Below are 15,890 nucleotides of genomic sequence, written 5' to 3'. Positions count from 1 at the left end.
AATGCACATTTTCCACCGGCTGCCAGTTCAGTGCAGCAGCCAGGTGGTCCTGTATCATTACAGGGGAGGGCAGGGAGGCTATAGAGAGATGGGTGAAAAGCAACAGTAACTTTAATCACCAATAATACCATGAAAAAACATGTCATATGCCTGCACGTAGAGCCCTGGGTTTGGTTAATTTCTTGGTTAGTATCTTTGCCCAGACTTCCAGAATATGTTACATTCAAGTTTATTTCGCCACTGGGAGTTCCTGAGTCGATCAATTCTCTCAGCATCAGACTTGGAGATGAAAGATTCTGAGACAAATAAACTGTAGATGCTGGACTCTTGAGAATCTAAGATCCAGCCTGAAGAAGGATCCCAACTGGACACGCCGACTATCCATAACCTCCACATGTGCTGCCTGACCCACTGAATGCTTGCAGCACGTTGGTGCGTGGCTTGAGACCCAGAGACGCCGCATGTCACTGCCAGTATCAAACATGGCCGCCGCCCCTCTCCTCCCATCAGGTGACGGGCGGACCCTCAGCGGCGGCCTGGCTCGGTGTTCCTCGTGTGGCGGTGAGTGAGTGAGGAGGGAAGGCGGGAATGGTGATTGCAGGCCGGTCCGGCCCGGCCCTGGGTCCCGGGGAGCGGCCAGTGCGGGGCTTCGAACGGCCAACGGTAACGTGGCTCCCAGCAGGAAACGGATGTATCGCCATAACAACTTAGAAAAATGCACCTGGGAAAATCATTCTTCTTTATGATGAAGACGAGCGAATAGCTCGTCTGGCTGCTACAACGTTGTGTGAGAGAAGTTTTGAGAATCTCTTCATGCTGTCAGGAGGTGAGTGTGTGACTACTAACACCCTGTTCAGCATGACGTAATAGAACAGTTGAATACACTTGAATATTAACAAAGCAAGGCAATGTTGTATGTATTTTATGTGCTCACCAACCAAAATTAAATTTCACTTACAATTTCTTGCCTAAAATTTCATCTCAAAATCCAACTTATTAAATAAGTTGTAGGCATTGGCTGCATAAGTAAGAGTTAAGCATCTCAGTACTCAATCACCGCAAACTCTAGGGGCTTCCCTTGGCAGCTTTGCCGCAAGTTCTCTCTGGGTTTAGTGGAGCATATCCCTATGGGAGAGATTTGCATACCAAAATGATTAAATAAAGCCTAACGTCATACATATCTTTGTAGGTTTGGTTTGGAGCACAGTGATATGTTTTAGCTTGTAAAATGTGCATTAAAACAAGATGTTTATGTAGCTCACATAATATGAAAGTGTTGACATTAGAAACAATTTCACATGGAAGGAGAAACAAAAGATCTAATCACAACAGTAAGATTCCATCAGTAGCAAGGGAAATGCTAAAAGATGTAAATCTGAACATTTTGAAAGCATTAGCAGAATTAGACGGACGGGCGGCACGGTAGCGCAGCGGTAGAGTTGCTGCTTTACAGCGAATGCAGCGCCGGAGACTCAGGTTCGATCCTGACTACGGGCGCTGCACTGTAAGGAGTTTGTACGTTCTCCCCGTGACCTGCGTGGGTTTTCTCCGAGATCTTCGGTTTCCTCCCACACTCCAAAGACGTACAGGTATGTAGGTTAATTGGCTGGGTAAATGTAAAAAATTGTCCCTAGTGGGTGTAGGATAGTGTTAATGTACGAGGATCGCTGGGCGGCACGGACTTGGAGGGCCGAAAAGGCCTGTTTCCGGCTGTGTATATATATGATATGATATGATATGATAACAGCGTCCGCACCGGGAGGGGGTGAGGGAGGGTGATGGGGTGATGGGGGGAGGGAGGGGGGAGGGAGGGGTGAGGGATGGGTGAGGGATGGGGGGGGGGGGTTAGGGAGTGATGGGGGGGGGGGGAGAGGGAGAGAAGGTCGGGTCCCAGCGAGGCCGAGGGGTGACCTTAGAGTCATAGTGATACAGCGTGGAAACAAGCCCTACGGCCCAACTTGCCCACACCGACCATCATGTGTCAGCTACAAGTGCCCGTCTAATTGTTTCTTTAACATTGCGACAGTAGACGCATAAAATATCATGAGAGGCATGGATAAGATGGCCAGTCCTTTCCCCAGAGTAGGGGACTCAAGAGGACAGGTTTATGATGAGAGGGGGAAGATTTAATAGGAACCTGAGGGGCAACTTTCTCACATAGAGGGTGGTAGGTATATGGAATGTGCTGCCAGAGGAAGTAGTTGAGGCAGATACTATAACAACATTTAAAAGATACTTGGACAGGTACATGGATAGGAAAGGTTTGGCGGAATACGAGACAAATGGGATGAGCATAGATGGTGCATCTTGGTTGGCATGGGTGAGTTGGGCTGAAGGGTCTGTTTCTGTGCTGTGTGATTCAGTGACTTGTCCCCACTGTACTGTGAGACACTGTTAAGGTCTTCTTACACCAAATATATGCATATTGTCTTTCACTTGGCAACATTACAAAGTATTTAGTAGGAAAAAAACTGCAGGTGCAGGATTAAATTGAATGTAGACACAAAATGCTGGAGTAACTCAGCGGGTCAGGCAGCATCTCGGGAGAGAAGGAATGGGTGACGTTTCGGGTCGAGACCCTTCTTCAGACTGATGTCAGGGGAGGGGGTGGGACAAAGATAGGATGTAATCGGAGACAGGAAGAATGGTGGGAGAACTGGGAAGGGGGGGGGGGGGTGATAGAGAAGGGAAGCAGGGACTACCTGAAGTGGGAGAAGTCAACGTGCATACCGCTGGGGTGTAAACTGCCCAAGCGAAATATGAGGTGCTGTTCCTCCAATTTGCGTTGGGGCTTACTCTGACAAGGGAGGAGGCCCAGGACAGAAAGGTCAGATTGGGAATGGGAGGGGGCATTGAAGTGCTGAGCTTGGTTGGTTTGGTCCGAGATTGGTTGAGTCGGACTGAGCGAAGGTGTTCAGCGAAACGATCTCGCTGATGTAGAGAAGTTGACATCTGGAACAGCGGATACAATAGATGAGGTTGGAGGAGGTGCAGGTGAATCTTTGCCTCACCTGGAAAGACTGTTTGGGTCCTTGGATGGAGTCGAGGGGAGTAAAGGGACAGGTGTTGCATCTCCTACGGTTGCAGGGGAAAGTACCTGGGGAGGGGGTGGTTTGGGTGGGAAGGGACGAGTGGACCAGGGAGTTATGGAGGGAACGGTCTCTGCGGAAAACAGAAAGGGGTGAAGATGGGAAGATGTGGCCAGTAGTGGGATCCCATTGGAGGTGGCGGAAATGTTGGAGGAATACAAAGTACAAAGTACTTCTTTTATTTTGAAGTGTTTATCTTCTTTTCATAAGTTAGGCCACTCGGCCCATCAAGTCTCCTCTGCCATTCAATTATGGCTGATCTATCTTTCCCTCTTAACTCCATTCTCCTGCCTTCTCCCCATAATCCCTGACACCTGTACCAATCAAGAATCTTATCTAACTCTGCATTCGATTTGGGATTAGAGAAGACAGTTTTGATATAAAAGTTGACAATGTTACAAACATTGAAGCAGTGGACAGACTGGTGAAAGAGACATATCAGATACATCTCAATATTAAGTGACGTGATGAACTTTAGGGGAAATATCATAAAGAGTCAATATAATATATAAACTACATTACAGGGCATGAAGCAGCAATACTTGGGAATGTGTATTCACCTTGGCAGGTGAATTGAATTAGTGTTTTAAAAATGAATGCGATACTTAGCATGGTAAAGGTTGGTGCATTGAAAACAGCTTTTATTGGCTGGTCCTCAGCTGTACTGAGTATAGCTCTGGATATTACACTTTTAGAAACCTATGAAGGGTCTATGTGCTATAACACCAGAGATCAAGATTTTTTCTTTACCTGGATATTACCAAGCACAAATGATTTCAATTACCTTGAAAATTGAGGTATTGGGATTGTTTTCATTGAGAAGTTGGGGGAGCATTGGTTGGGGAGAGCGGGCATGGAGTCACTAGGTTGTCAGGGGAGCCACAGGAGGTTATTGGGATCGCAGAGTTTTGGATGTGTGTGGGTGTCAGTATTGTTGAGAAGAGTGTCTAACTAATTCCTCTCTGTTTTAGAATCTGCATTGATGTTCTTAACCTTGTCTTGTCAGGTGATTTTGTTCTGGAATATTCCATACAGTTTCAGGAATTAGAAGACGAGTGGAGTTATTTGCTGTCCTACTGAAAGAAGATCCATGCCTCAATTTGATTTGGTTTTTAGACCAGAAAAATGGCAGCATCTGACCTCCAAATGGTTGTGCACTTTGCCCTCCTGTCCCGAATCCTGGCCGTCTTTTTCCAGGTCAGTCTCATTCAATTCTCATATAATTCCAATCAACATTAAATTTATGGAATAAAGAAATAGTTAAGAATCAGTGAACATGCTAACAAATTTGTGCTCTGAACACAGACTATGTACAGTATGACGTACAGTAAGACATACAGGTATGTAGGTTGATTGGCTGGGTAAATGTAAAATGTAAATGTAAAAATTGTCCCTAGTGGGTGTAGGATAGTGTTAATGTACGGGGATCGCTGGGCGGCACGGACTTGGAGGGCCGAAAAGGCCTGTTTCCGGCTGTATATATATGATGATATGATATGTTTCCCAAACCAATCTCCCGAGTTTTTCTCAGACTCCACTCTGCGTGCTGTTCTTTGTTGACAAGTTATCTACAACATATTAGTCCCCAGTTCTCTCCATTGGCTCTTGACTCTGACAAACTCTCAGCAACATTGAAATATTTGCCCTTGAACTTGCTACCACCTGTGTCTAAGTCCGCCTTTCTATATTGGAATCCTTTCAATTGATTGCTGACCCAGGCACATTCTGTAAGTCACCCTTATCGAAACTACAAACTACAACTCATGTATGACCATCATAAATAATCCAGCATCATCCTTCACAACCCATCTGCAGCCATTGCTACGATTGACTAAATCATTCTCCTCCAAAGCCTACCTTGTCTAGCTGTACACAGTGTCCATCACTGTTAGTCCATTCACAGATGGAGGATTTATTCCAAAGGTTCATTACCCCAATACAATACATTGGCTCTTGGTCTGGCAAAGCCAAGCTTTGAAAATTCTCATCCACGGCCTTATTCCCTCATTTTCCTTTCAAGATCTACAATTCCTAAAATTTCTTGCGTCAATTCTTATGTATTCCTGATATTAATTGCTCCACCATCATGCCGACAGCTGTCTTGATCTTATGGTGTGGAATATCTTCCCTAAATCTGTTGTTTTTCACTTATCCTTTATTAACTTAATTAAATCAAAACTATTACTCTCCATTTCAGGAAGTTGTGTTTTAGTGTCTGTTTAGTTTTATAAAGTTCCTGGGAATTACTACACAACATTTAACTATATTAAATCAGTACATAAATGCAGTTTCCTGTGCTGTTCCAGAATGAGCTGACTTTTCCATATGTACATTACTGAAGGTGCTGATCCTCTCTGGATATTGTTTGAGAAAGAACTCTTATTACAAAACTGTAGGCTGCTGAGCCTTGTTGCACAGCTCCTGCAGAAGGTGCCTTGTGAAAGGATACAGGGGTTATTTGTTTTGAGTGGTTCAATTCCACAGCCTCTGAACCAAGACCATTTAAAATATAATTTGCTGCAATTATGATAGCTTAAAGTATTAATTAATAGTTTTAAACATTTTAGAAATGTGCCTCTTTCAGAGACACACATACTGAAATCAGTTAAATCATAATCATAATAATCATAATCGTAATTTATTAGCGAAGTATGTTTTGCAACATACGAGGAATTTGGTTTGCCACACAGTCATACCAAAAAAGCAACAAGACACACAACTACATTAAAAATTTGACATAAACATCCACCACAGCGGCTGCTCCACATTCCCCACTGTGATGGAAGGCAATAAAGTCTTATCTTCTTTCCTCCCGTGGTCATGGGAGTCAAACCATCGGCAGCCGCCGATCGAGCGATAGAAGCTCCCGCAACGGGGCGGTCGAACTTATGCGGCTTGGAGTTCCCAAAGTCGGTCGCTAACCAGCGACCGTGAGCTCTGTGATGTTAAAGTCCTCAGCTCCCACAGGTTGGAGCACCAAAGGCTGACCCCTGGCAAAGGGATCGCCCACTCCCAGATTACAGCTCACAGGCTCCACAGTTTTTGAGCTCTAGAACTCCTAGCAAGGGGCCGCCAACTCCACGATATTAGGCCACAGTGCGGACGGAGATACAACAAGGAAAAAGTTGCATCTCTGTCGAGGAAAGAGATAAGAAAAGTTTCCCCCACCACCCCCCACATAATACAAAACTAAAGATACACTAAAACAAACATTTTACAACAAACTAAAAACACAAAGAAGGAAAAAGACGAAGACAGACCATTGGCGAGGCAACCATTGTGCAGTGCCCCTGGTACATTTTTACCACAGTAATTTTACAGGGGGTAGATGTGCATTAAGATATATGGTGGCCCACAGTGATATAGTTCACTGCGATTGACATAGTTCTATGGGTAGGCTGATGTTGTATTTATTTGCTGGAGAGAATATTTACCTCATCTATTGGTTCTTTACCAGATGGTGTTTAATTCCCTGATTCCGGATCACAATGCCGATGCATTCCGTATACCCCGATTACACAGCCCAACCAATGGCGATGTTTTGATGGACATTCTGTTTGGTGGCTTCTCTTGTTGGGATGCACAGCACTTCTTGTTTATAGCAGAATTTGGGTACATCTACGAGCAAAACTTTGCTTTCTTCCCACTGTTTCCTGTGATCTTGCGGGCAGTGGCAGAGACACTCATTGGCCCCCTGCAACCGTGGCTTAGTCTTCACAGTCGGCTGCTGCTCGCCTCGACGCTTCTGAACACCGTCATCTTTGTCCTCTCTGCAGTCGTTCTCTACCAGCTAAGTGTCGCTGTGCTTCAGGATCGCAGGCTGGCTGCTCTTTCCAGCCTCCTCTTCTGTCTAAACCCCGCCAGCGTCTTTATGTCAGCCGCCTATTCTGAAAGCATCTTCATGCTGCTGTCCTTCAGTGGAATGCTGCACCTTGAGAAGGCACAGCCTCTGACCAGCTGCACTCTGTTTGCCTTGTCTACAGCAGCTCGATCCAATGGGATTATAAATGCAGGATTTCTGTTTCACTCGCAGCTAAAGCAATGCATTTTGTACTTGAGACCTGAGCTGAAGTTCACAGGAAAAGACTGGCACAAGTTGTGCTTGCGTCTCATCCTCCAAACTGCACTGTTGATAACTGCAGGATCAGTGATCGTTTTGCCCTTTGCACTGTTTCAATATTACGGATACCTGACATTTTGTAGATCAGCTGTGAATCCAGCTTTAACCATCCCTCCACATTTGCTACAGTTGGCCAGGGAAAAGGGCTATCATCTACCAGGCAAAGACAATGCTGTGCCCAGCTGGTGCCATCACCGATACCCCATCATTTATTCCTACATTCAGGATACCTACTGGAATGTGGGCTTCATGAGATATTACCAGCTCCGACAGTTACCCAATTTCCTGCTGGCATTCCCGATTATAGCTTTGGGTATATGGGCAGCCAAGCAGTATGTGCAAACTGATCCCTGGTATTGCATGCACCTGGGCCTGGTCCACAAAAAAATGAAGGGAGAGAGAGAAGGGGATGGGAAACCATTGTCTGGCTTCTACAGTCATCGTGTGTTTGTCTACGTTGTTCATGCAACAGCACTGCTGACATTTGGTGTCTGCTTCATGCACATCCAGGTGAGAACTGTATGAAAGGACAATAAACACGGGTGCACTGAAGATTCACGGGGAGCTTCCCACACCCATTTATTTCCCCCAGTCTAATCTTATTTTCCTGTCCATTCCCAAATCACCAGGTATCTCAAAGGTTTAATCTTTCTTTCCTCAATTCCACACCCTTTTATATCTCAGCTAATTCAATCACTCTTTTGCATACTCCGAAACTATATTAATAATCTATCCAATCTAATTCCTCTATCCTAGTCATGTTCCCCATTGCCCTTTAAATATCACTCTTTTGTTTATTCCCCAGTCATTAATAACCTACCCGGTCTAAACCCGATTGTTCGATCTCTGCTTACATCTTTAGATATTTAAACTAATATTTCCATTCCATTCTCATTCCTCTGTCACATATCTTCACTTTTTTTCAAGCAATGAAACCCTATTGAAAGAATTAATAAACTCAGCTTCCATACTAATTTGAAACAAAATTTTATGCATTAAAATTTTTTGTATAGCAAAATCGGACTGTTTGTAAGATAATGTTTAATTTTGGTTACAAAATAGAAGGTCACACCATTTGCTCTGGAGCTGACAACAGCTGAGCTGAGATTAGCCGGTTTTACTTTCCACAACTGTTGCCTGAGTTGCCATCATTTCCATCATTTTCTGTTATGCATGATTTCCATTATATGCAATTTTTGGTTTTGTTTGTTGACTGGAAGATATGAGGTGTCTAATGGTACTCTTGCTTTCTATGCAGGTTATAACCCGGTTCCTGGCTTCCTCCTCTCCAGTCTTATACTGGTTCTCTGCCCACCTGCTCCAGGATAAAGAGCCCGGACATTTGGCACAGGACTCTACTACCTCATTATACCCGTACATATTTGGGATAATTTCCAGAAAACCTCCCACTACTCTGCTGCAGGACTGGCGAAGGTGCAGCCTGACTGCACGATGTGTTCTCGGATATTTCTTACTGTACTGGTTCCTTGGACTTGCTCTGCATTGTAATTTTCTCCCGTGGACCTGATCAATACCCTGCCATACACCCAACAGATATTTTCTGACTGCAGTGACCGCCTCCCTTTGATAGATAGTAGCATTATTGAATTCTTGGGTCTATTCACTGGAATCTTAATGAAATTGGCCACATAAATACCCTCACTGCTAGAGATCAGAGACTGAGTACCTTGTGCAGAATTGGCCACTTGCTGACTCATCCCTGACTTCCCAACAGAGACCAAGCACATCAACGGAGTGAAGAAATGCTTTCCTTGTTTGGATGAATGCATCTCCAATAACACGCAAAGTCAATGCCATCACAGACAAAGTTACCTGCATAATCAGCACACTAACCAGCAATATCACCACTCACTGGTGAAATGTGGCCATAGTATGCTTTAATTGCAAAATGCACTTTTCTCATTCATTGCAGGGATGTGGACTTCCAAACAAAGGGAGCATTTGTTTCCGATCCCTGCTGGCCTTGAGTTGAAGGCAGTTAAGAATCAACCACTGTGGTGGATTTGGCTGAATTGGCTACAAAGGCTAAATTGCTATATTTTCTTCTCTGAAGGATATAAGTGAGCAGGCCAGTCTATCCTGTGACCTCTTGAATTATCAGCAGTTGACCAGGTAATTAGTCCCATCTTCTATAGCTGACTTCTATACTATTTCTTAATTTCCTAAATGAGTTGGAGCCTGACATGAAACATCCCTGCCCAACCCATTCTGTTTCTAACAGTATTCCTTTTATCCTTTCATCATTTCTGAAGAAGGGTCTCGACCCGAAACGTCACCCATTCCTTCTCTCCCGAGATGCTGCCTGACCTGCTAAGTTACTCCAGCATTTTGTGAATAAATCGATTTGTACCAGCATCTGCAGTTATTTTCTTATATTCCTTTCATCCTGATTGTTATGCTTTTTAGATCTTGTCAAATCTTTTTTGTTGGATTGTTAATTTTCGACTTGAATCCCAGCTACCTAAACCTTCAACTGTACTTGGCCGTCTCTGAAGCCCAAATTAATATTTCCTATGAGTTAATGTGATATAAAAACTAAAACTTGCATAGTTAAATCCAGGAATTATTTTGTATCTTCATTACATCTCTATTATCAGCAACTTGTAGTATTGATGAATAAATTTGCTGAAATGCATTAGAATAAACTTGCCACAGGAATCTGAACTGCAGTTTTTGAAATTATTAATATACCGTCGAATTTAAAGGGATATCCACTAATTCAAAATTGGCTGAAAACACGACATTTCTGAATCCTGCCCTTTGTTTTTAATTCAGACCATCTCTGTCAATGAAACAATTAAAAAAAACTTGCAATTTTATATAAAACCCTTAACACGGTAAATCATCCCAGAAATTTTACAGAAATGGGAGAAGTGTTTGATTTTGTTGGCTACTTTCCCGAGGCAACGTAACGAGTAGATGGTGTAAATGGTGGGGAATCTGGTCTGCGTTTACAGACCTGTTATGCTGCTGCAAGTAAGAATGTCATTGTTCCATTGAGAGTTAAGAGTGTTTTATTGTCACATGTCCCAGATAGAACAATGGAATTCTTACTTGCAGCAACACAACAGAATATGAAAATGTAACATCTCTAAGTTTGTGGATGGCACAAAACTGGGTGGCAGTGTGAGCTGCGAGGAGGATGCTATGAGGCTGCAGGGTGACTTGGATTGGTTGGGTGAGTGGGTAGAAGCATGGCAGATGCAGTATAATGTGGATAAATGTGAGGTTATCCACTTTGGTGGCAAGAACAGGAAGGCAGATTATTATCTAAATGGTGTCAGATTAGGAGAAGGGGAGGTGCAACAAGACCTGGGTGGACCTGGGTATGCTTGTACATCAGTCACTGAAAGTAAGCCTGCACGTACAGCAGGCAATGAAGAAAGCCAGTAGCATGTTGGCATACATTGCAAGAGGATTTGAATTTAGGAACAAGGAGATCCTACTAATGATGTACAGGGCCCTGGTGAGACCGCACCTGGAGTATTGTGTGCAATTTGGGGCTCCTAATTTGAGGAAGGACATTATTACTATTGAGGGAGCGCAGTTCCTCCCTATACACACATATAGAAAATATTTATGTATATATTTACATTTATATGTGTGTGTATATACAGATAAAAACATATAATAGTGCAAAAAAACAAAACAAACTAAGTCTATGTGTAGGAAAGAACTGCAGATGCTGGTTTAAATCGGAGGTAGACACAAAATGCTGGAGCAACTCAGCGGAACAAGCAGCATCTCTTGGAGAGAAGGAATGGGTGACGTTTTGGGTCGAGTCCCTTCTTCAGACTTATGTCAGGGGAGTGGGCGGTGCAGAGATAAAATGTAGTCGGAGATAGTAAGACTAGTGGGGGAAGGGGGAGGGGATGTGGTGGGGCAGAGGTTCACTTACACCTCCTCCAACCTCATCTACTGTATCTGCTGTTCCAGGTGTGGACTCCTGTATATTAACAAGACCAAGCGGAGGCTCGGCGATCATTTCGCTGAACACCTCTGCTCAGTCCGCCTAAACCTACCTGATCTCCCGGTTGCTCACCACTTTAACTCCCCCTCCCATTCCCAATCTGACCTTTCTGTCCTGGGCCTCCTCCATTGTCAGAGTAAGCCCCAACGCAAATTGGAGGAACAGCACCTCATATTTCGCTTGGGCAGTTTACACCCCAGCGGTATGAACGTTGACTTCTCCCACTTCAGGTAGTCCCTGCTTCCCTTCTCTATCACCCCCCCCCCCTTTCCCAGTTCTCCCACCATTCTTCCTGTCTCCGATTACATCCTATCTTTGTCCCACCCCCTCCCCTGACATCAGTCTGAAGAAGGGTCTCGACCCGAAACGTCACCCATTCCTTCTCTCCAGAGATACTGTTTGTCCCGCTGAGTTACTCCAGCATTTTGTGTCTACCCCCCAAGTCTATGTAGTTGAGAGCTTATTTGGAGGTGTAGTATGCCAATACATATGACAATCAAACACTCTCGACCGTCCCTCTGACTCCAGACGCTGCCCGGCCCGCTGAGCTTGTGTTTCGCTCACGTCTCCAGGCTGCCGGCCTTCGCCTCCAGGTGGCGGTGGCGGCGGCCGCCGTGCGAGCTGCCCCGCCATCGGGTGGCGATGTGTTCGGAGGCCGGCTCATTGCCCCCATACTCCGAGCTTCTCCCCCTCTCTCCCCTCCCTGGGTTTGAGAGATTCGCTGCCACCGCTTGGAGGCCGATCTCTTCCCTCCGGACGAGAGGCCCAGAACCTATTACCTGTCTGTCGCCATGGGTCGGGAGCCATCTCCCAATCACGACGTGACAGGTTGTGGGGATGGACATTTGTCATCTGTCCAGCAGTTTTGGTGGAGGCGCTGTCGGAGGCGGTTGTCAATCCCGACGGCTCCCTAACTCCTGGCGGCGCTGCATGCGGAGGCCCTCGGTCAGGAGCGGGTGGCACCGCTCTCGACCTTCAGTCCTCCGGGTGGCGCTGCAGCGGGAGGTCCTTGGTCAGGCGGGGGTGGCGAAGCAGCAGCACTGCTCTCCACCGCCGGGGCTGCAGGCGGCGCCGCGGTGGGAGGTCCCCGCGGCCAGGCCCCCGCCCGTGACCAGCGGCTCCGCGGCCGTCATGTTGAATGCACGGCAAGTGTGGCGGGCCGTGCAGGAGGTGGGCGGCCGAGTGACGGGGCTCGAGGGCGGATACTGTGCGCTGTGAGAGTCTGTTCCTCCGGTGATGAACGTGTGCGAGTACCGGCAGATCGCGCTGGGCCCCGGGCCCGGCTCCGGCGCCGTCCCCCAGGCCCAGCCCTCGGCCTCGGGCAAGCAGCAGCAGCAACGGCGCCGTCGCCGCAAGTGGGAATCGTTCGCCGGGAAGAACCGGTTCTTCTGCGACGGGCGGTTGATCAGCGGGCGGCAGAGCGGCGCCTTCTACCTGACACTGGGCCTCATCGTCGGCACCAGCGGACTCTTCTTCGGGTTCGAGTAAGTGTTTCCTCTTTAACTGAGCGAGAGGGTGGCGCAGCGTCTGTGGAGGGAACATCCCTGGTCAGGTGCCTTCTTCAAGGGTGGGTTACTGCCTCAGCTCGGTATCATGGCATCGGAACATTGAACTTGCCGAACTCTTGGAACAACGCAACTTCAAGGGAAAGCGAGAGACACAAGAGACTGAGTGCTGGAACCTGGAGCAGAAACAAAGCGAGTTGCTGAGAATCCAATAGGTCGACCAGCGTCTGTGGAGGGAATGGACAGAAGGGTCCCGACCCGAGACGTTGTCTGTCCATTCTCCGTCCACAGACGCTGCCTGACCCGCTGAGTTCCTCCAGCAACTCGCTTTGTTTCTGCTCCAGATTCCAACACTCAGTCTCCTGTGTCTTTCGGTTTTTCTTTAGTTGCGTTGTTCCAAGAGTTAGGCTGGTTTAATGTCCTGCTGCCATGCCGAGCTGGGACAATAACCCACCCTTGAAGAAGGGACCCGACCAGAGACATCTGCCTGCCTATTCTCTTTGCAAATGCTGCCCGACCCGCTGAGTTCCACCTGCTGCAGATTCCATCATCTGTAGCCTCTCTCATTTTAAGTGTGCGTTTGGCTGGTTTAATGGCCTGCTGCCTATCTTTGCCGAGCTATGGCAGCACCCTACACTCTGAAGAAAGATCCCGAGCCGAAATGTCGCCTGACCATTTCCCTTCACACATGCTGCCGGACTTACGAAGGGGAAATCATGCTTGACTAATCTTCTGGAATCTTTTGAGGATGTAACTAGGAAAATTGACAGGGGAGAGCCGGTGGATGTGGTGTACCTCGACTTTCAGAAAGCCTTCGACAAGGTCCCACATAGGAGATTAGTGGGCAAAATTAGAGCACATGGTATTGGGGATAGGGTACTGACATGGATAGAACATTGGTTGACAGACAGAAAGCAAAGAGTGGGGATAAATGGGTCCCTTTCAGAATGGCAGGCAGTGACTTGTGAGGTACTGCAAGGCTCGGTGCTGGGACAGCAGCTATTTACAATATACATTAATGACTTGGATGAAGGGATTAAAAGTACCATTAGCAAATTTGCAGATGATACAAAGCTGGGTGGTAGTGTGAGCTGTGAGGAAGATGCTATGAGGTTGCAGGGTGACTTGGACAGGTTGTATGAGTGGGCATATGCATGGCAGATGCAGTTTAATGTGGATAAGTGTGAGGTTATCCACTGGTGGTAAGAATAAAAAGGCAGATTATTATCTGAATGGTGTAAGAAAATAACAGCAGATGCTGGTACAAATCGAAGGTATTTATTTCACAAAATGCTGGAGTAACTCAGCAGGTCAGGCAGCATCTCAGGAGAGAAGGAATGGGTGATGCTTCGGGTCGAGACCCTTCTTCAGCCTGATGTCGGGGGGGCAGGACAAAGGAAGGATATAGGTGGAGACAGGAAGATAGAGGGAGAACGGGGGAGGGGAAGAGAGGGACAGAGGAACTATCTAAAGTTGGAGAAGTGGTCGTAGAGCAGGAGGGCAGGAGAAATAACGGGGAGCAGCGAGAGAGCATGTTGCTAAACTCTCGTCGAAGAGAGGAGGAGGTGTCAAGTTAGGAAAAGGGGACGTACAACGAGATCTGGGTGTCCTAGTGCATCAGTCACTGAAAGGAAGCATGCAGGTACAGCAGACAGTGAAGAAAGCCAATGGAATGTCAGCCTTCATAACAAGAGGAGTTGAGTATAGGTCCTTCTGCAGTTGTATAGGGCCCTAGTGAGACCTCACCTGGAGTACTGTGTGCAGTTTTGGTCTCCAAATTTGAGGAAGGATATTCTTGCTATTGAGGGCATGCAGCGTAGGTTTACTAGGTTAATTCCCGGAATGACGGGACTGTCATATGTTGAAAGCCTGGAGCGGCTACGCTTGTATAACTGGAATTTAGAAGGATGAGAGGGGATCTTATCGAAACATATAAGATTATTAAGGGTTTGGACACGTTAGAGGCAGGAAACATGTCCCCAATGTTGGGGGAGTCCAGAACCAGGGGCCACAGTTTAAGACTAAGGGGTAGGCCATTTAGAACGGAGATGAGGAAAACCTTTTTCAGTCAGAGAGTTGTAAATCTGTGGTATTTACTGCCTCAGAAGGCCGTGGAGGCCAATTCTCTGAATGCATTCAAGAGAAAGCTAGATAGAGCTCTTAAGGATAGCGGAGTCAGGGGGTATGGGGAGAAGGCAGGAACGGGGTACTGATTGAGAATGATCAGCCATGATCACATTGAATGGTGGTGCTGGCTCAAAGGGCCGAATTGTCTATTGAGCCACTGAGTTCCTCCAGCACTTCGAATTTTACTCAAGATTCCAACATCTGAAGTTCTTTGTGTCTCAGTCTATGTTGGCCTGTGGTCTTGGCTGGTGGAAATAACCGGCGAATCTTACGTGCTGGGTTGTTAGAGATGGAAGTCCGTTTATTGACCTGGGAAGAACTTTTTGGGAACAGTCGTCGAGTGTATATCGCTGTATCTGGGGCAGCATCGTACACTTTGTCTGCTGCGCTGAGTCGTGCATAACAACGTACGACTCGGGCTGGGGTGGTAGCAAACGTTGAGGACGAAGGTGTATTGAGTTGTGCAGTGACAATGAATGATCGGGTTCTGAGAAATTCCAACATTTAAATTTTTTTTATTGTTGATAAATTGAGTTTTTGAATCAGTGAGAGCATCTGATGCCCGCAATGTCCAGAAATGAGAGCGGTAGAGTTAGGGGTTCTAACTGTATTTCTTCTTTGTCGAATAATGCTCTTGGTAATTGGAAACAAAAGACTGCCAGATGGTTGTAAAAACTGTAACTTGCATTTCCAGAAGGTGTTTGATAAGTGGTGAACCAAAGATTATGGCTGAATGTCAAAGTATAATGGTGTGGATCGAAATTTAGCTGACTAATGGGAAATATGCTTAATTTGGCCCTTTTCTGGTTTAATGAGTGATGGGCAACAGAGATTGGTGATGGGGACAATTTCTGGAAATGAGTTAAATGAAGGCAAGTTGCTAACTTTATTGATGATGCAAAGATAGGTAGGAAAGTAAGTTGTGGAACAAAAGCTTAGGGAGGCTACATTGGCTGTAAACTGTGTTGGTAAATATCTGGCAAATGCTCTTTCTGGCAGAAGAAATAAAGATAATCAGAATGTGAAATCACAGAAATCTGAAATGCAAAGGGCTCACC

The 15,890-nt window shown here is 46.2% G+C and overlaps 2 protein-coding genes across 6 annotated transcripts in view; both read left to right on the top strand.

The window, feature by feature from the left end:
• The first annotated feature begins 466 nt into the window (after nucleotides 1-466).
• pigv (phosphatidylinositol glycan anchor biosynthesis, class V) overlaps nucleotides 467-15,890 on the top strand; it is a 19,333-nt gene continuing 3,909 nt past the window's right edge. Inside the window, exons 1-4 of one of the 3 annotated variants that reach the window (XR_013549008.1) lie at nucleotides 467-826; nucleotides 4,096-4,286; nucleotides 6,547-7,719; nucleotides 8,468-9,342. Coding sequence is in view for 2 of the 3 variants with exons in the window: in XM_078423410.1 (XP_078279536.1) it covers nucleotides 4,215-4,286; nucleotides 6,547-7,719; nucleotides 8,468-8,737 (1,515 nt within the window). In the remaining variant the exon portion in view is untranslated. Of the gene's footprint in view, nucleotides 827-4,095; nucleotides 4,287-6,546; nucleotides 7,720-8,467; nucleotides 9,877-15,890 lie in introns of those variants that run through there. The other 2 variants (XM_078423410.1, XM_078423409.1) reach the window with 2 other exon arrangements.
• Nucleotides 12,094-15,890, top strand: part of zdhhc18a (zDHHC palmitoyltransferase 18a) — a 26,009-nt gene continuing 22,212 nt past the window's right edge. For all 3 annotated transcript variants that reach the window (XR_013549009.1, XM_078423411.1, XM_078423412.1), the window contains exon 1: nucleotides 12,094-12,684. Coding sequence is in view for 2 of the 3 variants with exons in the window: in XM_078423411.1 (XP_078279537.1) it covers nucleotides 12,437-12,684 (248 nt within the window). In the remaining variant the exon portion in view is untranslated. The remainder of the gene's footprint in view (nucleotides 12,685-15,890) is intronic.

The sequence above is a fragment of the Rhinoraja longicauda genome, chromosome 27, assembly GCF_053455715.1.
Source record: "Rhinoraja longicauda isolate Sanriku21f chromosome 27, sRhiLon1.1, whole genome shotgun sequence".
Lineage (NCBI taxonomy): Eukaryota > Metazoa > Chordata > Chondrichthyes > Rajiformes > Arhynchobatidae > Rhinoraja > Rhinoraja longicauda.
This window is presented reverse-complemented; position numbering and strand designations above follow the sequence as displayed.